Source organism: Engystomops pustulosus, chromosome 2 (assembly GCF_040894005.1).
Source record: "Engystomops pustulosus chromosome 2, aEngPut4.maternal, whole genome shotgun sequence".
Lineage (NCBI taxonomy): Eukaryota > Metazoa > Chordata > Amphibia > Anura > Leptodactylidae > Engystomops > Engystomops pustulosus.
Window position 1 is genome coordinate 217,620,802 of NC_092412.1, and position 27,988 is coordinate 217,648,789.

Consider the following 27,988-nt stretch of genomic DNA (forward strand, 5'->3'; position numbering starts at 1 on the left):
TGTCCCATTCTGCTGCTGAAGCAGCCAACTATCCTCTTCGGCCTGAAGCAACCTTTACTAGGTTGTGAGTACCTCCTGTGGAACGATATCTAACCAGCCATCTCATCCCAGTTGATGTTACTGCTGTTGTTCGATAAACAAACTGTAAGTTGAGTGCTTTACAAACTCTGCCTGTGAGCGATTCCTGTGCAAGGCTGTTACCACCACGGGTGCCCCATTCACCACCACCAGGGATCCTTATCTCTACATCAGGGTTACCCAAGGGAGAAACCTACATCTTCAGCCCCTCCATTTCTTGTACTTCCACCAGCCAGAGCCCTGCCAGGCTGTGGACGAGACCTGCCCTTGTATTCACCTACTTGCAGTAAGTGAGGTTGTAAAACCCATCCTGAGTTGTCTATATACTTTTGATAATATAGTGTATGACTTCAGATAAAAACTACTTCTGTGGAAAGGACATTTTCCAGCTAGTTAACTGTAAGTAAACAATCATGCAACTTTATTGTTAACATTGTATGGCTTTGATCAAAGAGAAAACCTAACTAGATTATATACAGTACAGGACATTGTGACATTCAAGTAATACAGGCACATTCATCAGTTTAGTATATACCTGAAAGTTTCCTTTGTTCCTGCCGAGACATGAAGAGAAAACACAGGTCCCTAATGAGGACTTCCAGAGCTTCAAAACAATCAGATTATTATTGGCAGAGATTTTGCACGAATGAGACACACCATAGAGGGAGGGAAACTCTGTCAAACTATATACAGGTGTAGATTATAATAGATAGTAATTTGAAGATTTAATAAGATTGTTATGGAATAGACCAGTCCGGACCATGTATTATCATAAATGCTAACCATTTTTAGAATCAAGCCATTGTTGTGTTTTTTCTGATGGCAACTGTATGAAGGCTTTTTTTGCAGGACAAGTCATGCGTCCTGCCGCGCTTGGGTATTCCATGTCAATGAGAGTGCTGGAGATATCTGTGCTGTGCTCAGCAATTTCCGACACTCCCATTCTATGCATGCTGGGATTCAATGTTCCCGTGATTGGTGGGGTCTCAGGAGTTGGACCCTCTCCAATCAACTTGGAGAGGGTCCAACTTCCTTAGTTGGTACAAACTCCATCAAGGGGACCCATGGCCCATGTTAATAAATTGCATGACTGTGTAATGTTGGATAGGGCAGAAGAAAGAGATGTAGGGGCACATTTACAACTTATTATACAACTCCGTGGCTGAATTTTTTTGGCACTTTGCAATTTTTGGGCCATTTTGAAATGTCCACTAGACATTTGTTTTTCATCGGTAAAACACATTTATCTTCTATTCCAAATGTTCTAAATGTCGCAAATGACGTTTATCATTTAAAATGGTCTAAAATGTGTAAAATTTTTGGCACAGATGAAACTATACTTAAGGGAAACGTAGAAAATGGAAAGAAATGGCTTGAGACATTTGTGTGACATTTGTAACAAATGTCTCAAAAAGAGATTTGAAAAAAAAAATGTAATACAAGGAAAAAGTGATATGGATAAATTACCAAAGTAGTAGATGGAAAAAAGACAGGCAAAAACTAGCCAAAACATACAGAGATAAGATAAATGACCCGCCTTGAAGGCTTGTGCAGTAAAGGGCCCCACCACGTATGTATAGAATACAACACAGTTGTTGAAATAACATATTATTGATACAAGATTATTCATGGCCGATGAGTTCTGACAGAACCGTATCTGAAATGGCAAATTGTCAAGAAATGTAATTTTTGAAATAGCCCCGGGAGTCTAGTTTCACAATGAATTTACTAGATTTGTTGTCATTTTTGCAGTTCCTGCTTTAACCATTTTACAGTTCTTTGCTTACTCTCCAACCAGGTGAAGATGGGCTTGTAGCCAAAGTGCCTGTAAGCCTTATCAGTATCATGGGAGTAAGTAATGGATAATAATTTCAATATGGTGAAAGTAAGAAAGGGCTTTATATTCCAGAAAGGGCTAAAAATGACTCTTATTGAGGTGTGAATGAAAACCAGTATCCACATCTTCCAGTAAGGGATGTGCCTCCCGATCTGGATAGCAGGGTCCATTGCTGTGAATAGATCATGGTTTAGCTGTGCCCTGTGGTTGAAGGGGGTCTCATCATAAGCATAGTAGACTTGTCCTCCGAGGAGGTCTGGGTGGAGTTGCATCTGCCGTGCTGCTAGAACGTGCATCCAAGCTATGTTACCTGGAAAACAAGGAATGTAGTGACCATTTTATGGGAACAATAATCCTTTTTACACGTATGTGGCTGCAACACATTGCAGTAGAATAAATAAAAATATGTATTCATTCATTGAACTCAATGCTAACCATACAAAACACAATTAAACACAAAACACAGTTTTCTGATGTACAAGCCTTGATATAGTTGTAATTTCTGGCCAGGAGTTGCAACTATTTCCCCCCTCTACCACTTCCATGCCAAATGGGTGGGGAGGTACATTAATGGGGCTGTGCCCAGAGGCGTAGTGGCCCGATGTGGGGCACACTAGCTATAGCCAACACCTGTGGTCTGTATGCAAGCCTATTCAGGTTCGGAGTGGTGTTTTCCTGAAATTGTTACAAAGAATATATCTATGGATCTCATTGGAAAAGAGCTATTAAGCAGTAGCGTTGAGCAACAGACACCATTATCTTTGGCACAGTTACCAAATGGATATAGCATATACATATATTCGGTGCAGTGGGTGGGGTGGGTTAACATAAAGTGACGGGCATGTTTTCAATGGTAATTACATGACAGCTTGAGACGTCCACATGACTCAGACTGTAGAAGTTGAATAGTGATAGATATCTTTTTTAAATGTGATTTCTCAGAAACAAACCAGCAGAAATGTTAGACAAACACAAGTTTGTATTATGTGTACTTGCAGCAGCTGCTATTAACCCATTATGTTAAATTCTGCTGACAGGTTCCCTTTAAATATTTTCATTAGACACAACTGTTATGCAAGTTTCTTTATAGCCCTACACTTACCTGGGGGTAAAAAAATCACACCTTATCACCTATTCACATAGGACCTCATCCAGGTGAGTTCTATGTTTCCCAGAGACCTGGTAAATGTATTTCTGCAGACTCCACTCCCAGGACCATGGGGCACATTTACTAAGGGCTTTGTGCCGCTCTTTTGTCGGACTTTGCACGTTCTTCATGACTAACATGGCTTGCACAGGTATTTAAGAAGTGTCTGCGCTGGGATTGTGTCGCACGCGACCCTTTTCTGGCGCAGCGGCGCTGGCTTCCATTTGACACAAATTCGGGGGCGGGCCATCGGACAATCCGACTGATTTGGACTAGGCGCGGGCAGGGCCGGATTAAGGTTGGTGGGGGCCCCTGGGCGCAAAACATGGTGGAGGCCCCCATTGAAAGTAGTCCAGACAGGGAACAGCAATCGCTATATACCGCCCCCCAGCAATAACTATATACAGCCTCCCCAGTAATCAGTATATACTGCCTCCCCAGTAATCACTGTATACAGCTCCCCCAGCAACCACGGTATACAGCTCTCCCAGCAACCAGTGTATATAGCTCCCCCAGCAACCAGTGTATACAGCTCCCCCAGCAACCACTGTATACAGCTCCCCCAGCAACCAGTGTATACAGCTCCCCCAGCAACCACTGTATACAGCTCCCCCAGCAATCACTGTATACAGCTCCCCCAGCAACCATTATATACAGCTCCCCCAGCAATCACTATATACAGCTCCCCCAGCAATCATTATATACAGCTCCCAGCAATCATTATATACATTCCCCCTATAATAACTATATGCACCCCTATAATAACTATATACACCCCTATAATAACTGTATACAGTTCCCCTATTACAATATACAGTCCCCCTATAATAACTATATACACCCCCCTATAATAACTATATACAGTTCCCTGTAATAAATATATACAGTCCCTCTATAATAACTATATACAGACCCCTATGATAACTATGTACACCCCTATAATAACTATATACACCCCCTATAACAACTATATACAGTGCCCCTATAATAACTATATACACCCCCTATAACAACTATATATAGTGTCCCTATAATAACTATATACACCCCCTATAACAACTATATACAGTGCCCCTATAACAATTATATACAGTTCCCCTATAATAACTATATACACCCCCTATAATAACTATATACAGTGCCCTGTAATAACTATATACAGTTCCCCTATTACAATATACACCCCCTATAATAACTATATACAGACCCCTATAATAACTATATACACCCCTATAATAACTATATACACCCCCTATAACAACTATATACAGTGCCCCTATAATAACTATATACACCCCTATAATAACTATATACACCCCCTATAACAACTATATATAGTGCCCCTATAATAACTATATACACCCCCCTATAACAACTATATACAGTGCCCCTATAATAACTATATACACCCCTATAATAACTATATACAACCCTATAATAACTATATACACCCCCATAATAACTGTATACAGTTCCCCTATTACAATATACAGTCCCCCTATAATAACTATATACAGTCCCCTATAACTATATACACCCCCCTATAATAACTATATACATCCCCTATAATAACTATATACACCCCCCTATAATAACTATATACAGTTCCCTGTAATAACTATATATACCCCACTATAATAACTATATACAGTGCCCCTATAATAACAATATACACTCAGCGGCCACTTTATTAGGTACACCATTCTAGTAACGGGTTGGACCCCCTTTTGCCTTGAGAACTGCCTCAATTCTTCGTGGCATAGATTCAACAAGGTGCTGGAAGCATTCCTCAGAGGTTTTGGTCCATATTGACATGATGGCATCACACAGTTGCCGCAGATTTGTCGGCTGCACATCCATGATGCGAATCTTCCGTTCCACCACATCCCAAAGATGCTCTATTGGATTGAGATCTGGTGACTGTGGAGGCCATTTGAGTACAGTGAACTCATTGTCATGTTCAAGAAACCAGTCTGAGATGATTCCAGCTTTATGACATGGCGCATTATCCTGCTGAAAGTAGCCATCAGATGTTGGGTACATTGTGGTCATAAAGGGATGGACATGGTCAGCAACATTACTCAGGTAGGCTGTGGCGTTGCAACGATGCTCAATTGGTTCCAAGGGGCCCAAAGAGTGCCAAGAAAATATTCCCCACACCATGACACCACCACCACCAGCCTGAACCGTTGATACAAGGCAGGATGGATCCATGCTTTCATGTTGTTGACGCTAAATTCTGACCCTACCATCCGAATGTCGCTGCAGAAATCGAGACTCATCAGACCAGGCAATGTTTTTCCAATCTTCTACTGTCCAATTTCGATGAGCTTGTGCAAATTGTAGCCTCAGTTTCCTGTTCTTAGCTGAAAGGAGTGGCACCTGGTGTGGTCTTCTGCTGCTCTAGCCCATCTGCCTCAAAGTTCAACGTACTGTGCATTCAGAGATGCTCTTCTGCCTACCTTGGTTGTAACGAGTGGCGATTTGAGTCACTGTTGCCTTTCTATCAGCTCGAACCAGTCTGCCCATTCTCCTCTGACCTCTGGCATCAACAAGGCATTTCCGCCCACAGAACTGCCGCTCACTGGATGTTTTTTCTTTTTCGGACCATTCTCTGTAAACCCTAGAGATGGTTGTGCGTGAAAACCAGCAGTAGATCAGCAGTTTCTGAAATACTCAGACCAGCCCTCCTGGCACCAACAACCATGCCACGTTCAAAGGCACTGAAATCACCTTTCTTTCCCATACTGATGCTCGGTTTGAACTGCAGGAGATTGTCTTGACCATGTCTACATGCCTAAATACCGCCATGTGATTGGCTGATTAGAAATTAAGTGTTAACGAGCAGTTGGACAGGTGTACCTAATAAAGAGGTCGGTGAGTGTACACCCCCTATAACAACTATATACAGTACCCCTATAATAACTATATACACCCCCTATAACAACTATATACACCCCCTATAACAATTATATACAGTGCCCCTATAATAACTATATACACCCCCTATAATAACTACCGTATATACACCCCCTATAATAACTATATACACCCCTATAATAACTATATACAGTCCCTCTATAATAATTATATACAGTCCCCCTATAAAAACTATATACAGTCCCTCTATAACAATATACAGTCCCCTATAATAACTTTATATAGTTCCACTATTACAATATACACCCCCCTATAATAACTATACACAGTCCCTCTATAATAACTGTATACAGACCCCTATAATAACTATATACACCCCTATAACAGCTATATACAGTGCCCCTATAGTAACTATATACACCCCCTATAACAACTATAATAACTATATACACCCCCTATAACAGCTATATATAGTGCCCCTATAATAACTATATACACCCCCTATAACAACTATATACAGTGCCCCTATAATAACTATATATACACCCCCTATAATAACTATATACAGTGCCCCTATAATAACTATATATACCCCTATAATAACTATATACAGTGCCCCTATAGTAACTATATACACCCCCTATAACAACTATATACAGTGCCCCTATAATAACTATATACACCCCCATAATAAATATATACAATCCCCCTATAACAGTGATGGCAAACCTTTTAGAGAGCGAGTGCCCAAACTACAACAAAGACCCGCTTATTTATCGCAAAGTGCCAACACAGAAATGTAATTTGTGATTTATACTCCCTTCTCTGTCACAGCTTTCATTGATACCAGCACCCTGAGGACACCAATAAAGCAGAAAATAGTCCCAGGTAGAGCTGTCACTTTAAAATAGCTCTGTGCACAGCAAGTCGTGGGCTGTCTGGGACTGCAGGAAGATACCTGGACTCATCTCTGCTGATGGCCTGAGTGCCCACAGAAAGGGCTCAGAGTGCCACCTCTGGCACCAGTGCCATAGGTTAGCCATCACTGCCCTATAACAACTTTATACAGATTCCTATTATTGCTATACACCCCCCCACATAATAAATATATACAACCCCCCCCAATAATAACCATATACAGTTCTAGATATAATACTAAAATTGTACTCACCCTCCATCACTCCCACGATGCGCGCTGTCTTAATCCTCCCTCGCGTTGTCAGGGTGGAGATCGGATGTAAACAAAGATGGCGGCGCCCTGCTACAGCTCGCGCCGTAAGTCGTGCCGCGGTGATGTCACACGCTGTGACGTCACACTCTGCGACGTCACCCAGGGACAGGGCGCCGCCATCTTCATTTACATTGGATCGTCTATGGCAGAACAGGGAACTTATTGTTCCCTCGCTCTGCCATAGACTAAAGGCAGAAACATCGGCAGGATTTGGCCCGCGGCTCGGGGAGCCCGGCGCAGAATATATTGCTGCCGATTCGGGCGGTCATGCGACCGTCCAAATCGCCCCAATTTGGTGGGGGCCCCTCTTAAAAGCCCCCCCTATGATCCGGCTCTGGGCGCGGGATTTAACTTTCAAATTGAGTTGCAAGCCCAAGCACTTACATGCACCACTAAAAAGATGGTGAACTCTGTCGGACCAGTCCGGGGAAGCAGCAGATTCATGATTTCTAGTGCACGATCTTAGTGAATCGCGGCACACAGCAATATACACAGACAATGCACTTTTAGTAAACTCTAGTTACTTTGTAAGTAAAATTGCCCCTCCACACTCTAGGAATACAGTATTTCTTTAATTTTCAAAGGGTTTGTGTTGCCCGTGTTAAAAAGATGTGAAAAAGTTTGACTACTGTGCAAGATTTGCTGTAAACTTCTCCACTTTTTTCTAGAGGTGTCCAGTTATTATTTTGCTTAGGCAGGCAGTGCCACCATGTGGACAAGGTAAGTCTTATCATCCAATTTTAAAGGAGGGATTTGTTATTTGTTTATACAAATTTAAAAGTTTTCTTATAAAAAGGAGGCAAAAGGCGCTTATAGGGTGATATCTTTGTTAAAATGAATTATGTAAAATGTTTAAAAGGTGCTCACAATAGGACAAATAACAGGAATATATTAGAATGTTCTTTTTTATTATTCAAAAATTAGTAAAATCAGTGGTCGTCTTTCCGAACACTTTACGGTGGGTGAAAACCAGTGACCCCATAAAATATCCATTTGGTGGGCACCGATCCAGTTAAAATAAAGTTGCTTTATTAAAACATATAATAGTTAGGCTACGGGCACATAGGTCAACCATAAAAAGAAAGCGGAGATGCCTACTGGGTCTATTGTGACTTAATATAAAATAAAAGAAAATTATGTACATAAATAAAATGGAAAATAAAAGGTAATGGTAGTTCACTACCAGTGCAAAAAAAAAAAAAAAACAGGAGAAAGGGGTTGTCCACATTCAGCAAATAATTGAATATATTTGTGTAATACAACTTTTCAATATACTTTCTGTATCAATTTCTCACTGTTTTCCTGCTTGCTGTCATTTTATGGGAAGCTGCACTTCCAGTGGATAAAAAGCTGTCCGTAGTCATGTGATGTCATACAGGTGCAGGGGTCGCATAACAGAGTTAAATAAGAACTGTGTGATATAACATGATGTGCACCTGTGTGACATGACATGACCAGAGACCGGTTTATATCCACAGAAAGTAAACAATGAATGAAGCTATATAATGACAGAAAGCAGAGATCTAGAAAACAGTAAGGAATTGCTACGGGAAGTATATTGGAAAGTTGCATACCTTTTTATTACACAAACATTATCAATGATCAATTTAATGAAAGTGGACAGCCCCTTTAATGTTTTCTAGGTAATGTGACCATATAAGAACAACTGGCTTGGTTTACTTAAAAGGTATCGAGCTTTTTGGTTTTCTTTAGGCAGGTGTGGAAAGATGCTGGAAAGTAAGAATGCTTTACAAAAACTAGAACTGCACCAATTTATTTTTAAGCAGGGCAATTATCCTGAACATAAAAACAATGTCATAAAGAACTGTTTTCAAAGGAAGGAAGAACATGGAGTTCTAGAAGCATCCACAGAGCCCTGAACTCAACATCATCAAGTCTGTCTGCAAGTGTACTTGAAAATTGCTGCAATTTTGAATGCAGAGGATGCTCAGACCAAATGTAACTTTTATTTAAATTTCCTTTTTTGTTCATTCCTTTACATTTGGTTAATTTATAAAAATGAACCATTAGACCAATAAAACAATTTGTTTGCAACCCCCCCCCCCCCCCAACACCTGTTTAAAACGTTTGCACCCTATGGCACACAAAAACCACAATTTCTTCACATGGCCCACAGTGATGAGTGACATTGGGGTTCATTTACCAAGGGTCCGCGGACTGCACTTTCGTCGGGTATTCCGACGATTTCCGATTTGCGTGGCATTTAAAATGGGGGGTGGGCCGTCGGATGATCTGACTGATTCGGACTAGGCGCGGGATTTAACTTTTAAATTGTGTTGCAAGACATGCACCAGGAAGAAGAAGGTGAACTCCGGTGGACCTGAGCGGGGAAGCGAAACATGCTGGATATCAGGCGCACAATCTACGTGGATAGCGGCACAGTGCATCATCATTGGATAGTCCGGATCGGTATCGCGACTTGGATGGGTATCTAAAAGTGCCCCAATGAGTTGTGAATGGAAGGTTGGCGAGGAGAATATCAATCCTTTTTATTATACCCATTCTTCCATTTTTATTATTCTATTATATTATAGAGCAGTGTCTGGTATTAATAGTAACACTCTGCGGAAAGTCCAATGACTACACCAGCAAGAAATTACATCAGAACCATGCAGAAATGTTAATGGTACTTTGGGCAATAAAACAAGCAGTATTTTCTCAGTGCAAGATTAAATACAATAGTAATACAATTTTTATTTTTCTTACAAAGTTCTGAGCATTGCTTTAAGGTAAAGACATCAAACCTATCAGAGGAAAAGAAAAAAGATGGGAATCAAATGCAACTTAATCGAGTGCACTTATTATAAGTGAGCACTAGGTGGGGTACTACACCTTGTTTTTAGTTTGGTACTTCGTAATAGGCTTTTTTTTTTAATTTCAAGAACCATAACTTTTATATGGAATAGGGGGATACTATTTTTCACTTGGATTATATTTTACTTTTCTAAAAAAAAACATTTAGCAGGCATCTAAACTTTTTTATGCCCCTAGAAGAAGAAATGTTATTTTCTGATCAAACTTAACTTCTTAGTGACATGGCCTCCCCATGAGGTTATTAAAGACCCCTGGGGGGACATTTTCACTTTTTTGTGCTAATTTTACTTTATTCTTTTTGTTTTGAGAGTTTTCACCTGTAACTTGGGCATCTATAAGAGCCTCAGTTACAGGGGAAATGACCACCTGTTTTCTGGAGCTGGACTGAGTCTAATTAGACCCAGCAGCTTTTTATTTAACCCCTATAGACCAGGCGGTCACGTGACCATCTCTGTTCCTCCATGCATTGTGCTCCTTCAGCATGATGCTGTGAGGAGCAGAGAAGGGAGAAGGGCTAAAAAAAACGCATCTCCCTAGGGTTTCCCATAGTTTTTGACACCCGGAGACTAGGTCCTGCTCCCGTGGCTAGCTAGTCTTTAGACGTCGCTGCAGACTCCGGACCAGTGCCTGTTGACTTTAGACGTCCGAGAGGAGTTAATACATAGCATTGCCTAAGGCAGTGGTGGCGAACCTATGGCACGGGTGCCAGAGGTGGCACTCAGAGCACTCTCTGTGGGCACCCAGGACCTTAGCATAGAGTTAATAAGACAGGACACATGGCCTCCTCCTGCAGTCCCAGGCCACACAGGACATTGAGCACTATTTTAAAGCAACACATCCTTGGCTGCCTGGGACTGCAGGAGACTGAGAAGATGTGGACAGAGCTAGTTTATCATTTGAGTTCCTGCCATGGAACCTGCATACTTCTTGTACAGGGACCCGGGAGGGACACTACATTAATAATCTGAATTTCTTCAATTTCTACTGTATTGATGTCATCAGGACGCCAATACGATGAAAGCTTTGACAAAGCAGTAAGCAATAAGTTATTGCTTAAATTGCCATGTTGGCACTTGGAAATAAATAAGTGAGTTTTTGTTGTCGTTTGGGCACTCGCTCTCTAAAAGGTTTGCCATCAGTGGCCTAAGGTCTACAGCATTCTATGTCTGCCAGTGTATAACTGACAGGAAACCTATTATGTCCTGAGTTACTGAAACAAAATAGGCCACATAAGAGCTATAGGTAGAGCTATAAGAAACCAAGGCCATTTGTGCACATGCAGCACCTAGCAAAGTCTCAAAATTACTGAAGCAACTGGACAATAGGGGGAGGTTTATCAGAAGTGTCTGAGAACAGAACTGCAATTTTAAGAGTATGTGAGTTGCAGCAGCATAGGGTACCTGGTCTAAATCGATATATGACATTAATGTGTAAGTGTCACATACTCTGCCAATGTCCATAGGAAATGGACGTCCAGGCCGCAAACAAGGGCAGGAATAGGACCTGCCCAATCTTATGCTTACAGTATGGTGAGGCACGATGCATGCTCAACGCTGTAAACACGTCCAATAAATAGCAATGGGACTGTTAGTTAGCTTCTATTTGTGTGGCTACCTCACAGCCAACGAACACACCTTACATACATTGGATTTCCTATTGGCAAAACAGTATTTGTAGGAAACCAAAGATACCAAAGCAACTGTAGATCCTGCCTGAACATGCAATAGTTAAGTGTAAGTTATTGACCAATGATGTTGCTGCATTGTAAACTGGATTGTGATTGGAGAGGTGCTACCACCTGATCAGGAGCATAAAACCCCTGGGCAGGGAGGAGCAAGGCCTCATGGACCTCATGTTCTTCCTCAAAAGTACATCCTCTTTTACCAGCAGTGCAGACCACATGGTCTGAGTGAAGAGAGAGACAGTGGGGCAGATTTACTTACCCGGTCCATTCGCGATCCAGCGGCGCGTTCTATGCGGTGGATTCGGGTCCGGCCGGGATTCACTAAGGTAGTTCCTCCTACAACCACCAGGTGGCGCTGCTGCGCTAAAGTCCGACGAAATGCACTCAAGTTCACCAGCCTATTCCTAGTGAAGGTAAGTGCAAGTTTCGCGACACTTTTTTTTTAAAAATGCAGCGGTTTTCCCGAATCTGTCGGGTTTTCGTTCGGCCACGTCCCCCGATTTCCATTGCATGCATGCCAGCGTCGATGCGCCAGAATCCGATCGCATGCGCCAAAATCCCGGGGGCAATTCAGGGGAAATCGCCGCAAATAGGAAATATTCGTGTAACACGTCGGAAAAACGCGAATCGGGCCCTTAGTAAATGACCCCCAGTGTGTAGGACACCTTCAGTAATGACACTTAACCTAATCCCAGGACCAGAGTCTTGAGACTAAGAGCTGCAGCTTCCACAACTTGGACACAGCTCCATCCCAGCCTGCATCTACTACCAGGCTGGTAAACTATTCCTGAGGACCCCTCTCCAACGACCACTCCAGTACCAGAATCTGCTGTTAACCGTTTAGGCCCGTTGCCTGCTACCCGTTCAATAAAGAACTGTGAGTTAATTTGCACAATGTCGCCTCCGTCTGATCCCCGGATACTTCTGTATATCAGGGAGAACCAGTACATCCGCCTCTCGCTTCATATTTCTTACACACACTAGCTGCTGGAGACCTGTCAGGCTGTAGGTCAGCCCTCCGGTCCCCATACCAAGCACCATGACATCAGCATGCCCTAGGCCGCAACCGCCAGCTACTCTGGTATTCTAGGCCCCGGCTACCTCCAGCCCCAAGAAAAGGCTAGGCCCCGGTGGGAGATGTTGCACGCGTAACCTCTATAGGACTGCACCACAATAAAAATGTGCATAAAGAAGAAATAATCATCTTTTAGTTAAAACTGATCCAAATTTAAAGCTTGTGGTAAAAATAAATGTTATTATTTGTATAATGTTATTTAATTTTCAAATATATTTTCTGTATGAATTCCTCACCATTTTCTAGATCTCTGCTTGCTGTCATTCTATAGGAAATTTCATTGATTACTTCCTGTGGATAAAAACTGACCCACGGTCATGTGATGTTACACAGGTGCATGGCTCATTATTATCCCAGGTCATGTGATGTCACACAGATGCATGGCTCATTATATCACTGAGTAATCAAAGCTGTGTTATATGACAAGCGGTGTACCTGTGTGACATCACATGACCAGGAACCAGTAATTATTTACAAGATGTGAACAATAAAGCTTCTTATAGAATGACATCAAGTAGAGAGCTGGAAAACTGTGAGGGGTTGATAAAGAAAGTGTATGGCAAATAATATTTAGTGAAATTTATGAAAAGGTGGCACAATGTATGTTGCAAGGGATGAAGTATGAGGCACCGGCCATGTGTCTGGATTAATTCCTTGTCAAAGAATTCTGGTGCAGGCTAGAAAACACAAGGGTCCGCGGAGCACATTTTCGTCGGGTTTCCTGACGATTTCCATTTTGCATCGCATTTAACAGGTGATTTTGGTGCACGCAATCGGCGCAACCCGACGGATTCGGACTAGACGCAGGATTTAACATTTTGAATTGTGTCGCAAGAAACGCACTTACAAGCACCGGGAAGAAGAAGGTAACTCCGGTGGACCTCAGCGGGGAAGCGACGTATGCAGGAACTCGGGCACACGAGCTTCGTGAATCGCGCCGGACTTCATCTTCGTCGGACCGTCTGAATCGGGGATCGCGACAGGACCAGGTAAGTAAATTTTCCCCAATGTTTTCATTTCTTGAATACCAGAAATCTGGCTTTTGCCATGAACATCCCCCATTACCTTTTACAGGCTTATGGTACTCAGTTCACATTAGGGGTTTACGTCTTACCGACATATGTGAGGCTCTGTTCCGTATCGGCAGGTTCAATGTAGTTTATCCGGTTAGAATTTGACTTGGCAGATTTGAAATGACTGAGTAACACTGGTGTCTTCTCACCATAGATGTTACTTGGCCGAATCACACACGTGGTTAGTTTCTTTCCATTTCTGGTCTGCAACAGAATATCAATAAGACGATCATAAGTATATTCACTTTCAATACATTACATACATGTTAGAAGGAGTACAGTACAAACAACCTGTTTCTCATCTCAGTCTGTCAGACCCCAGCAACACTACAGTGAAAGCCCAGCCTAAGATTTTATGCTCAAGGGCTCAGTTTTGTGCAGAGGTTGGGCTCCATTAAGATGAATTAGGCCTCCAAAACATTACACATAAAAAAATATGTATATCTAGCATTTCAAACAGAATATTGTCTACAAAGCAGCATGGTACTATCCAGAGATGTAACTTAATCGGTCCAAAGACAAAACCTGTACCTAAACCTAACTATAATGTATCATTGACACCATGGGGGCACATTTACTTACCCGTCCCGTCGCGATCTCCAAGGTGCATTGTTCGACGAGGAATCAGAGCTGCCGCAATTCACTAAGATCGTGCGACCAATTTCCTGTATGTGTTGCTTCGGCGCTGAGGTCAGCCGGAGTTACCTTCTTCTTCCCGGTGCAGAATTTTGTATGTTAAATCCCGCGCGTTATCCGAATCCGTCGGATTGTCCGACGGCCTCCCCCCGATTTGTGTTGCGTGAAAGCCGCCGCCGATGCACCAAAATCCGATCACGTGCGACAAAAAGCCCTTATAAATGTGGGTCACATCGGAAATCGTCTTATATTCCGACTATAGTGCGGTTCGTGGACCCTTAGTAAATGAGCCCCCATTTGTCTCTTTCTATGAGAAAGAGAGAGAGCCCTTTAATGTATGCCCCTAGCACTTGTCCTGAATCAGTAAGTAGGTCTCAGTTAGCGGTGGAGGGGCATGTCCCCTGGATTCATGCTGCTACTGTGGAAGTCAACATGTAATTCTAGATCTTGGCTTAGGGTATGTAGACACATGTAATAACACAACTGAACCACTTATATGAATCAGGAGACTAACTCCTCCATGTTGGACTACTTTTTACATGTAACTGGTATAATTAGACAAAAAACCTTTATAGAAAAAAGCCAGATTTCCACAAAGAATTCCTAAAAAAAAAATAATTTAATGTAGAATTTACAAGTACACTGTACTGGAAGTACACAAAAACATCAGAGGGACATGGGCAATACCAGAAAAATATTGAGTCACCAGTAAATGTATGCTAATAGGCTGCTGTGGAGGATACAAAAAGTTGCCTCTACACATTCCTCCTCTATTTCCATCTAATACTATTGCCTATACCATATAGGTATCTATATGTCACAATGCTATATGTATATAACTTGGATGCCAGTAGCCCACATCCACACAGTTGGCTGACACCCCAACATGCGTTTTGGCAAACATCAAGGGGTAGACACAAAGTAGGGGAGACTTTTGGGGAGATTCATTGTGGCTGGTGGAGAAACCACACGAATCTCCTTCTCCACAAAAGCTTTGGCCATTCTTTGACTCACATGCCACTATGGGCATGTTGGGGCGGAGAAAGTGCGCGGAGTGGGGAGGCCAGAAGGTTAATTGGAGCCTGAATGCCTGGCCTGTCACATTTACTGTCGGGGTCTATAGTAGAAAACTCCGCCACTGAGAGGTCAGAGACTGGCGCTGGAACGCTGGCGAGGGGGTGGGATTTTAAGACTGGCGGTCTAAACTTGTCCTTGGCTGGAGTCCCTTTAATGACACCCAGTGCTTCAAGGTAACACAGGGCACTGCCCCATACAGAAACCTAGTATAGAGTTTCAAGTATTGAAAATCTAAATGAAAAGAAATCTGAAAAAAACTCTAAAACAGCAAAGCGTGTAAATTATATCTGTATTGCATTACTTTTTGCCCATTAGCCAACCGGGTTAATTTTTCAGCTCGAGCCTTTGTTCTTCCATATGAAAGTAGAGGTTCACCTGGGTAAAAGGTGTCTTCTGTGACTCTTGAATTGAAACAGGGATTAATGCATAAAGTTAGTTATGAAAACAATTATTAGGTTAAATTTTAAACACAGAAGATACAAGTTGTGCTCAGATAAGTAAATATAAAACAACATGCCACTTTGCTATTTACTGTATGATGTAAAGGAAATCTACCATCAAATAATCCAGGGACACTTTCTCATAGATCCAGGCACTGTGACTGTGGTAATCTTCTTGTATTTGTTATCCATGGCCTCCCTTTCTTCTAAAATCAACTTTTAAAATTATGTTAGTGAGCCCGAAAAGCTCTGGGGGGTTATTACCAGAGCCCCTCCTTACTGTAGCTTCAAAGGCACAGATACATTGGGCCCCTCCCATGATGGTTACAGCAGGCAGAGGGAGGGGAATTGCTCCCAAACTGTTTTACAGCCTGTGAAGCTACAGCATGGAGGGGCTCTGTTAATAACCTCCCAGAGCTCTTCTGGCTCACTAGCATTATTTTAAAAGTTGATTTTAGAAGAAAGGAGGCCATGGATAACACATTTAAGAAGATTACCAAAGTCACAGTGCCTGGATCTATGAGTAAGTGTCTCTGGTTTATCATGCTGGATGTGGATGATAGATTTCCTTTAAAAACTGATCTAAAGTTGGGTGTTTTCACACATATTTTTCTGAAACAGTATTTTTCTTCTGAAAAAAAAACTCCCCTGCATTGATTCATAAAGTTTCAGCAAAGCATTAGCCTGGCTAATTTTTAAAGGTGCTAGCAGGCCATATACTAGAGGGGGCTGGCAGGCTATATACTACAGGGGGCTGGCAGGCTATATACTATAGGGGGCTGGCAGGCTATATACTACAGGGGGCTGGCAGGCTATATACTATAGGGGGCTGGCAGGCTATATACTAGAGGGGGCTGGCAGGCTATATACTACAGGGGGCTGGCAGGCCATATACTAGAGGGGGCTGGCAGGCTATATACTACAGGGGGCTGGCAGGCTATATACTACAGGGGGCTGGCAGGCTATATACTAAAGGGGACTGGCAGGCTATTTACTACAGGGGACTGGCAGACTGTATACTAAAGGGGATGGCAGGATATACACTACAGGGGCTGGCAGGCTATATACTACAGGGGCTGAAGTTATATACTATATAATATATAGAGCGGCTGCATTTCCCACCCTCAGCTTACACTCAAGTCAATACGTTTTCCCAGTTTTTTGTGGTAAAATTAGGGGTCTCGGCTTATACTCGGGACGGCTTATACTCTAGTATATACGGTACTTATAATCTGGGATAAATGAATCCAGACAGTTTAATGCTGTAGAAATGTGATTGATATTTTGACCTACATGTTAACGGGACCATAAAAGGATGGATATGAGTAAAACATTAACAGACAACTACAGAGAAGATACATAAAGATGTGGACAGATTTATAGTCACACAATAGCCTTTGATCTTTGTAAAGGTTTCTTTGTATCAGTCCTGTCTCCCGGCACATTATGTACTGTATGTGCAATAGGGGGAAGGTGATGGATATGTATTATACTCCAGACACATCATGAACACAACGCTTGTGACAATTACTCAAGTGAACTGCTTTGCCACTATCTAGTGATACCAAATGAATCTATGGGGCTAGCAGCGCAAACTTCTGACCTCTTTACATGGATGAAGTCAGCGGTGATAATGATCTGCTGCTGCAGGGCCACTTAGACCGGGGTCATGAATTAAAATTCTAATAAACTGTTCATTTAGACTCTGAAAAAGGACCTGGTGCTTCTCCCAATATGTTTGTTTTACTACATAGTATGGTTGCATCATGTATCGAAACCTTGGTACTTGTTCAATACTTTCAAATTTGAAATGGTTCAAACTGGGTTTCTGTCATTTTTCCGGTACTTAATGACTGGTGCCGTTCTATAGAATAGTAGTAGCTGTCTGTGGGGGAATCTTCAGTGGAGACATCGGACAGGGAATCCTTGAAATACATGTGTCGCCAGCAACAGGGACCACGTCATTAGGGAAATACCTTTAGGTGTCCATATATGGTGTTTCTACATCTCCCAGGGCTTCCCCTGACACAATGGGCCATATTTATAAAAAAAACTACTGTCTGTACTATCTGTACTATGTGCAATTTACCTGTGGAGTGTGTAAAGTGCGCCAGATTCATCTAAATTAGTGCATGTTTTTCATTAATCTGGCGCCCCCTGCACTGCTCAGGAAGTCTGCACCATTTTTTATGGTGCACTTTGTTCATGCTGCAGAATTGTGGCACAGACAGAATTGCGGTGCATGTCAGTAATAAATGCAGTGCATACTCTGATTAGGCACTAACACGCTCCTTTATGTGCACATCTTTCCCGTTTTATCCGACAAAGAGCAGGTGCAAACAATTTAATAAATTCCCATTGTCTCTAAATTATTTCATGTTATGCAATTTAATAATTTTTTTTCCCAGGCTGGATATGAATTCACAACCTCCACCCTGTACCTGCCATAAAGATAAAGGACAGAGCCTCCATCCACTAGGCTATGGGCTTACTGGGGGTCACTCTCATATAGTTACACTGTGACACATACAGAGATGAAATTGAATTATACATTTTATATTAATATTACCAGGACAACCTTCACAATACATAATACATAAAATAAACATAAAAAACTAAAGCTCTCCTCGCAAAACACTGGTTAATCATTACTAATCGCATGCGATGAGCATTGCATTGAATTTCTAAACGCTCCATGTGACTGCACGCCAAAAATTGAATTCAGATAATACTGCTGGGGGGCCCATATAAGGCTTTACATAAGGAATCCGTAGGGTGAGGTGGGCTGTATATAATGAATCCATTGGGGGTAAGTGGGGCATTATATGATAATAAACTAGGGGGGATATTTTATGGAACAGAAGACTGTTTTAGTTTCAGAATTTTTATTACCATCATGTGAGTTCCTACTGAGGCTCTGTCGCCCAGGGGCCTTCTGAAACCTGGTGCCAATCCTGATCGTATCACACTCAAAATTATGGTATTGGTGCAAACCTACTATAGAGTTGCATTCTCTATTAATAAATTCATAAGTATCTTTGCTCAGAACTCTGTCCCTGTGTTATTCCTCCTAGGAGTACAATAATAAATTGACAACTGAGTGTTACCAGTTGTGTCCGACAATCACAGTATTGATCTTACCTTTCCCCTTATAGCCTGCCAAACAACATAATAGATTGCCGCACTGTAGGTTCGGATTTCTTACAGATATTCCAGATTACCCCATATTACTTATAACTTCATATAACCTCATAACTGGACGTTTTTCTTACCTCACCATCGGATCATTATTTGCATTTGGTCCTACTGCTGCTATTGAACTTGTGAAGACTAAGTAAGGCACGTCCATGGCCAGGCACGCATTTATCACATTTTCTGTCCCTGTGGTCATAATTTAAAAAAAAAATTACCTTCCTTATTATATTCCCAATTGAAATTTATTTCAATTTGTTTGGCATCAGAAATATCTAACAGGGCCCTTTTACAGACAAAAAAATATTATTCAGTATTTTTAAATCTAATTTCTGCATTAACCCCTTACCACATTTGGACATTCCTGTACCTCCTATAGAGGAGGGGGGGTAGTATGAAGCGGGCTCAGTGGGTGTTTGCTGCACAATGGAGCAAACATTCGTCGCTAACACCCACGATCAGTACTAGCACTGATAGTGGGTGTTATCCCTTTGATCAACCACCGTCAAAGCTGTGGATGGCATTAACGAGTCGGCGGCACTTGGGCTATTTGGCTCGGATCGTCGCTCCCCATGACATCATCAGGGATCAGCAATCCATTGCCATGACAGCTTTGGGTCACACAATGTACAGTTTGCACATTGTAACAGATGATGGGCAAAATCCCCATATACTGCCATACTATAGTATGGCAGTATATGGTAGAATCAATCAGAAAACCTAGGGTTAAAGTATACTAGGGGGAGGGGGGGGGGGTCTAAAAATAGTAAAAAGAAAAAAAAAATTAAATGAAACAAAAACAATAAATTCAAATTGCCCCCCTTTCCCTAAAACTGATATAAATATAAATAAACAGTAAAAATCCTAAACATGTTATATATTTCCGCAAAATGTCCAATCTATCAAAATATAATAGCACTTTTCATGGCGTTCACGGAAAATAGCCCCCAAAGTCGAAATTTTTTTGCCATTTTGCAAAATATATAAGAAATGCAATAAAAAGAGATCAAAAGGTAGCACATTCCTCAAAATGGTAGCATTGAAAACATCATCAAAAAATACCACCAACAGCTCAGTACACCAAAGTATGTAGAAGTAATTAGCGACAAATGATGGCAAAATGAAGAATTTTTTATTTTTGTAAATGTTTGAAAACATTATAAAACCGATATAAATTTGATATCTCTGTGATTGTACATTGAAAGCGGTAAAATCTAAGCCCACAAGAAAATGGCGCAAATGCGTTTTTTCATCATTTTCATCATTTTCACTGCATTGAGAATTTTTCCCCGCTTCCCATGGACTATTAAATACTGTCACTATGAAGAGCATTTTTTTACGCAGAAAACAAGACCATACACAGCTCTGTACATGGAAAAATAAAAAAGTTACTGATTTTTGAGTTAAAATGTGAAAAAATGAAAGTGCAAAAACCAAAAAGGGCCTGGCCGTTAAGGTGTTAAAAAACATGGCTGCTTTCTTCTAAAACCAGCGCCAGACCTGACCATGGACAGTGCATGGTATTACAACTAAGCTCCCTTCATAATATTAAAAAAACAGATCCAGCTCCAACGTGGTCAGATGTAAAAATATGTATATATTCCAGCTTTATTGATAATATTAAAATCTTAATCACAAGTGGCAAACAATATGGGTGTATAAAAATGTGCATATAGACTGTCACAATGCCATGCCTTTCAATTAAAAAATCTTATTCAAGCCACATTGAAGCTATCAACATAGGAGGTACAGGTGAGCTTACTCTCCACTTTATGTTGCATATAAACTGCATCCATCTCTATACAGCTGAGCTGCGATACCAAGCATGGTCAGGTGTGCTGCTGTTTTTGGAAGAAAGCAGCCACCTCCCTCGAGACAACTCCTTAGGCCTCTTCAACACTTGCGTTGCCGATGACGTCAGAGTCTGATCAGGGAGCGATTAGGGTTTGGTCAGTGAAAAACTGACATTTTTCATCAGAGATCAATCAGTTTTCAGTCAGAGTTTGTTCAGTGTCTCAGTTTTTCATGCACATTTTTTTGGCAATTTCAGTTTTTCACGTGCAGATAATAGGCGTGAAAAGGACTCAGGACTGAGCTCTATCTTTTCTATGGCAATTGATCAGTGAAAAATGCACTGCACTTGCATTGGACTTGCATGTGTCTCAGAGTGCAATGCGTTTTTGATGCGTCTCCATAGATTTGTATGGTGCGTTTTTCACGCACGTGACTTGCAAAAGTAAAGAAATGCTGAGATTTAAAAGTGCGTTAAAAAACATGTACGTGTGTGTGTGAAAAAAATGCAAGTCTGAAAAATCCCGTTGAGCACAATGGGGGTCATTTACTAACGGCCCGATTCGCGTTTTCCCGACGTGTTACCCGAATATTTCCGATTTGCGCCGCTTGTACATGAATTGCCCCGGGTTTTTGGCGCACGCGATCGGATTGTGGCGCATCGGGGCCGGCATGCGCGCGACAGAAATCGGGGGGGCGTGGCCGAACGAAAACCCGACGTATTCGGAAAAACCGCCGCATTTAAAAACCGAAATGTGTCGCTTGGGAAGCGCTCACCTTCACCTGCTATGGGATGGTGCATTCCGGGGCGTTAAGATTATTTTCGGCGCAGCAGCGCCAACTGGTGGACGGCGGAGGAACTACCTTCTTAAATCCCAGCCGGACCCGAATCCTGTGCAGAGAACGCGCCGCTGGATCGCGAATGGGCCGGGTAAGTAAATCTGCCCCATTGGGTCAGAGTGCAATGCAAGTTCTGCACGCAAGTGTGAAAGGGGCCTTAGACAGAGAGGGGTTCCCCTCTTCACAACCTATACCTATTAACTAAACATTGCTACAAAGCTTATCTGTTGGTCTCAAGGACTTAAATATAAGTGCAGTAACCCGACAGCCGATGGGTTTTAGTACAAACTATGTAATGCATGATTTGTCCTGTGGTGGCGCTGCAGTAATACAGAAAATTTACAGCCGCATTCCTAACATATTACAGCTGAACTCTGGGGACTGTTAGCTTATCACTGAGCTTATAGAGTTATATAATGTCAAATGCAGTGAACTTTCAACTTACCTCCAACATTTATAGCTTCTAGTTTCTTAAAAGGAGCTAGGTCTAAAAAGTCCACAAGGGCAGCACAGTGTATCACGACGTCAACACCTTTAACAGCTAATGAAAACTGCTTGAAGTCGGTAATATCTCCTTTAACAAATGTTACTGTGGTAGATGCTAAAAAATATCAAAGATAGACAGTGGTGACATATAAGCATGAATGAAGAAGAAGAAGTTGTCAATGGGTCATAGTATCAGGGCTGGTTTTAAGTTAAGGACAACGTTGAAAATGCAGACGGAATCCTAAAATATTTTATATACAGCACAAAAGACACGTGACAAAGTACAAGTTACATCTAATTAGATGATGATTGGAATTAGGGATTCTCAGAATATGTTTTCCAAGATTAAGATGTTGATGACCTATTAGTGACATAGGTGATCAATATCAGGTCACTACAGTATAAGGTAACGAGCATAATCTGCTGCAAAAAACTGATGTTTTTTCAGTTTTCACTGCCGATTTGCATCATGGATCTTCTTAAACTATTGTCTTTGAGTGATCCGTGATAAACGATTCTGACTGTTTAACAGATCGGTTTTATTGTATGTTAAAGCAATGGCCTTGGGCACTGATCCATTAAAAGTGGCAAATTTTCTGTCTTGTGCATCAGCCCTAAAACTTGGGAACCCCACCGAACAGCTGATATTGGTAGCTCCGGCACCAAAACGACAGAGAACTGAGCCAGAAGTGAATGAAAGTGAATAGTGGCTCAGCTGCAGTTTCCTGGTCCAGCCACTACTCAGAGAATGGAGCTGTTGAAATAAGCTTTTCATTAGGGGTTCAAAACTTGGGGTCTGATATTAACCGATTTTTAGAGATAGGTAACCAGTTTCATTCATGACAGTGGAAACTCACTGACTAAGTCTGTTCTGGAATTTTAGCTTATTTTGATCTATTGATCAAAGGATCATATCAATTTTTTTCTAGTTCAGATGCTAGTACCAAAACGGGCAGCCTTGGATCTTACCAACTTTTTGTTTAACTATCCTCTTACAGTTTTTTCCAGTGTTGTGAAAGGTAGTGGAACAAGAGTATGAAAGCAGCGAGTCCCTGTGGGTACAGACCCCCTGAACATTGGCCCAGCTTACCCCTTATACCTCTAAATATGATATGACTTAAAAATAGAAATGTAAAGAAGTATCTGACATTGTGTGAGTTACAAACGATTGTCAGAAATTAGTACATTGGGTTGGTCACCAACATCTAGTCCCAGTACAGTCCTATCCAAGTTGGATGGTAAAATAAAACCTCTTTTTCTTTCTTTTTTGCTATATTTTACCCATCATTATACTTACCTGTTCCTAGGTATTTAACAGCTTCATTTTCATTGAGATCAAATATTTTAACCTCCTTCACGTAATCTTCTCTGAGCAAAAGGTTTACGATCCATTCTCCAATGAAGCCACAACCACCAGTGACCAGGTATACCAGATCCTTCGACATTCTGAAGAAAGTAATGGAACAATGGAAATATGAAACTGACTTTGCTTTATGTAAATGCTGAATTGAAGGGGTTTATGTATTAAGACATCACTATAGTTCCTTCATTGTTTACTCTACTCCATAGGTCATCAAACACTTAAAGGAGTCCCCCAACATTTGTAGAATAACAACCCTCAGGGCAGAGGCGTAACTATGGGATTCCATATCAATACTTGAAATGGAGCCTCCACTACAACATGACATTTTCAAAAGCATGTTTCAAAAATAAAAGTGATGTCACAGTACAGAGATAGTACACACTAGAGGGATAATTTACACGCTTATGTCACAGTACAAGGATAATACGCACAGTGATATCACAGTACAGGTATAACACACACAGTGATGTCACAGTACAGGGATAATACACACAGTGATGTTACAGTACAGGTATAATGCACACAGTGATGTCACAGTACAGGTATAATGCACACAGTGATGTCACAGTACAGGGATAATACACACAGTGATGTCACAGTACAGGGATAATGCACACAGTAATGTCACAGTACAGGTATAATGCACACAGTGATGTCACAGTACAGGTATAATGCACTCAGTCATGTCACAGTACAGAGATAACACACGCAGTAATGTCACAGTACAGGGATAATGCACACAGTGATGTCACAGTACAGGGATAATACACACAGTGATGTCACAGTACAGGGATAATATACACAGTGATGTCACAGTACAGGGATAATACACACTGTGATGTCACAGTACAGGTATAACGCACTCAGTCATGTCACAGTACAGGGCTAACACACACAGTGATGTCACAGTACAGGATAACACACACAGTGATGTCACAGTACAGGGATAATACACACAGTGATGTCACAGTACAGGTATAATACACACAGTGATGTCACAGTACAGGTATAATGTACACAGTGATGTCACAGTAAAGGAATAACACACATTGATGTGAGACTACATGAATAACACACACAGTGATGTCACAGTAAAGGGATAACATGCAGCGGTACACCTCCGGGGATCATATATATATATATATATATATATATATATATATATATATATATATATATATATATATGTGATAAGATGAGTACTACTTCACTCACCTTTGAGGAATGTCACACAAGTATGATGAAACGCGTGGGGTTTTGTCTGCCTCTCCACAGCCTATGCCCTGCTCCCTTTTCTTCATCTTCCACACTTACCTTTATGGGTATGATCATCTTTGATATTGTTCCAGGCTGTATTTGGTGATCTTTTCTATGCATTTATTCATATTTTGTTTTCTCAGTATTTGATTCTATTTTTGTGCTTATTGGATCACCTGTTACCTTTGTTTAGGCTGTGAGATGGCAGTGGTGGGGTCCATGCATGCCTCTGGGCCCTAGGTAGCTTCCTACACCTTTCTTGCTGTATTTCAAGTGGTTTTATTACTGTCCCATATATTGTATGTAGTCATATGTTTGCTAATGAATTCATTTTTTGTATTTTTTGTCCTGTATACGCATCCTCTATGCTTTTTCTTTTGTGGTTTTACATTGCATCATGGATGCAGGGACTTTGTCCTATGCGGTAGTGCCTGTCTTTTTGCTAGTTTTGATTAAAGGGATAACACAGTGATGTAGGAGTATCGGGCTGAGTTTGGGGCAGATTTATCAACCTGCCTGTGTCTGATGCTGGATGATTAATCTGCTGCAGTATAAGACTAGTGAGTCGTACTTTGCTCCTCCTTCTGTCCGGTCACGCCCCCTTGTTACAGTGGACACGCTCCTTTTTCATAGTCGGAAAACAGACTAAAAACTGTTATTAAACTGTTATTAAATGTGTCGGACGGCATTTCAGGTGCACATTACATTAAATTTTCTGGCGTAGACAAATTGATACATCTCTCCCAATGTGTTTCGGTCATCATTTTACTTTGGAAGCCAAATCTAGTAATGTATCTTCCAAAGTATAATTTTAAAAAAAGTATGAGCTGTGGATTCATTTTTGATTTTGTTTTTCAAAAATACAGATGCAAAATACAGACCAGACAACTACAACTGACCTTACAGTGCATAAATCAGAGAGAAGAAACCCCATAATTGGTCACCTGATAACTACCCTGCTCCACCTACAGTTTTGTGGTGTAAAATAAATGGTGAGCTGTTTAGAAATGATTACCTGTACAAACCTGTACAAAGTTCATGCGGCATTTAGCACAAGAGGTGCATTTAGCACTAAAGCAGCCCATGCATAGGGATCAGAGGTCAGGGGGGGCCGGACTGACCTTCTCAGGTCACCAATGTAGTTATGGAAGAGCAGGTAACAATAGACTCTTTCTTCAACCATTGGGAAATGAGCTACGTATTAGGTGGCCGGTGACGTTTTGACCCTGGAAGTGGTATGCATGGTGAATAAATTATTATTTTTTATAAACATTCCCTGAACGCACGGGATTCGGAGACGCAGGAAGTGAGTTAGAGTCGTCCACACATTCTCCGGTATGGCACAACACTTGCCCTAAGTCCCATTTCACTTGCTTCAGTGAAACAGAGTTTTACAGTAGGCTGCCACCAACTCTTGATTGATATAAGCCCGGTCCATAACAGGGTATATTGGGTCAGAGTGAACCCGCTAGCATATTTATAACCAAGACACAGATGTGGGGATTTGTGGATCAAGATAAAAGGAAAAATGTTATATTTAATTGCTTTAAGGGCACACTAGACAATACAGTACACACAGACCGATACACACACATATATGTATATATAAATATATATACAGGCGGTCCCCTACTTAAGGACACCCGACTTACAGACAACCCATAGTTACAGACGGACCCCTCTGCCCCATGTGACCTCTAGTGAAGCTCTCTGGATGCTTTACTATAGTCCCAGACTGCAATGATCAGCTGTAAGGTGTCTGTAATGAAGCTTTATTGATAATTCTTGGTCCAATTACACCAAAATTTTGAAACTCCAATTGTCACTGGGGCAAAAGAAAAAAAATTGTCTAGAACTTCCATTATAAAATATACAGTTTCGACTTGCATACAAATTCAACTTAAGAACAAACCTCCAGACCCTATCTTGTATGTAACCCGGGGACTGCCTGTAGTTCTAAAAGTACAAGCAATTTACCTTGTGCTGAACGAATGGGGAAAAGGGTTAGTCTACACTTGAAAATCCTTCCTGCACTTGGTGTGATGGTAAAATAGTTCCCCAGGCAAAGAAAATGATCCAGATGTATCATTATTGAGGCAAACTCCACTTGTACATGCAGTTTGCCTCACTAATTTGAAGAGTGCACCAAATTATTGAAGACCGGCCCACGGCACACCCAGCACATGCCGAACATGCTTAGACTTTAAACTTTTTCTGTTGAACTCAGTTTTTTCAGTCTAACATGCGTGCACCACAATTATATTGGGACTTCCGACATAAATGTGGAGGCAGGTACAAATCTGTACCAGAGCGCCCCTTCAGGTGCGCAATACTGGAGCACATGCTTCATAAATACATGTGCAAGCAGTTTGCATATGTATTTATGTGCAAACTGTGCCAGAAAACTGTTAAATGTGCCCCAATATATATGTTATATTAGTGGTATGACACTTGACACTCCCTAGATGGCTCCAGAAAACATCGCACCTTGGATTAGATCCAAGACCTTAGATGAATTCTAGCTTCTCAATGGGAAGTCATAGGATCTGGGTTCTGGTCTCATTGGATTCGGATGAATCTCTGGATTCTTTTGAGACCAGACATGACCCACTTCTTATACTCCCACTGGGAGTTCTGCATATCTACAATTCCTCACAGGGCCCCTGGGAAAGCATGCTTGGGAAGCCAACAATACCAGATTTTCAATTGGACACACCCAAACATCCATGCAGGAAGAATACACTGAATTTCCCACTGCAGTGGTAGCAAATATGTTATTCCCTGTCATCTGTAAGCTTCAGAAATTATATGCACATAATCAGCATGGATACCAAACCAAACAAGTACTATGCAATATGACTAGATGTACATATAAAATATAAGCTTTGCAACTTACCTCCTGTGCAGAGTGTCCGGTACAATGTCTCTGTGCTGCAGGATTGTTAGTATAGCAGTATAGTATAGCTGGGGGTGTGACAGATACCTGCGATGACACCTGACCCGGAGTCCTCTGTTCTGTCTATGACAGTTGTTAAACAAAGATCATTCTTGGTTGCAGGCTGCATA

At 41.4% G+C, this 27,988-nt stretch overlaps 1 protein-coding gene across 1 annotated transcript; it reads right to left on the reverse strand.

Moving 5' to 3' along the window:
* Positions 1 to 574: 574 nt before the first annotated feature.
* Positions 575 to 27,988, reverse strand: LOC140116732 (3 beta-hydroxysteroid dehydrogenase type 7-like). The gene is made up of 7 exons (XM_072133172.1): positions 27,819 to 27,988; positions 23,600 to 23,748; positions 22,262 to 22,417; positions 19,266 to 19,374; positions 15,855 to 15,954; positions 13,882 to 14,044; positions 575 to 2,225 (listed from the first exon to the last, which is right to left on the reverse strand). The coding sequence occupies exons 2-7, from the start codon at positions 23,745 to 23,747 to the stop codon at positions 1,819 to 1,821; spliced, it is 1,083 nt and encodes a 360-aa protein (XP_071989273.1). The 5' UTR covers position 23,748; positions 27,819 to 27,988; the 3' UTR covers positions 575 to 1,818.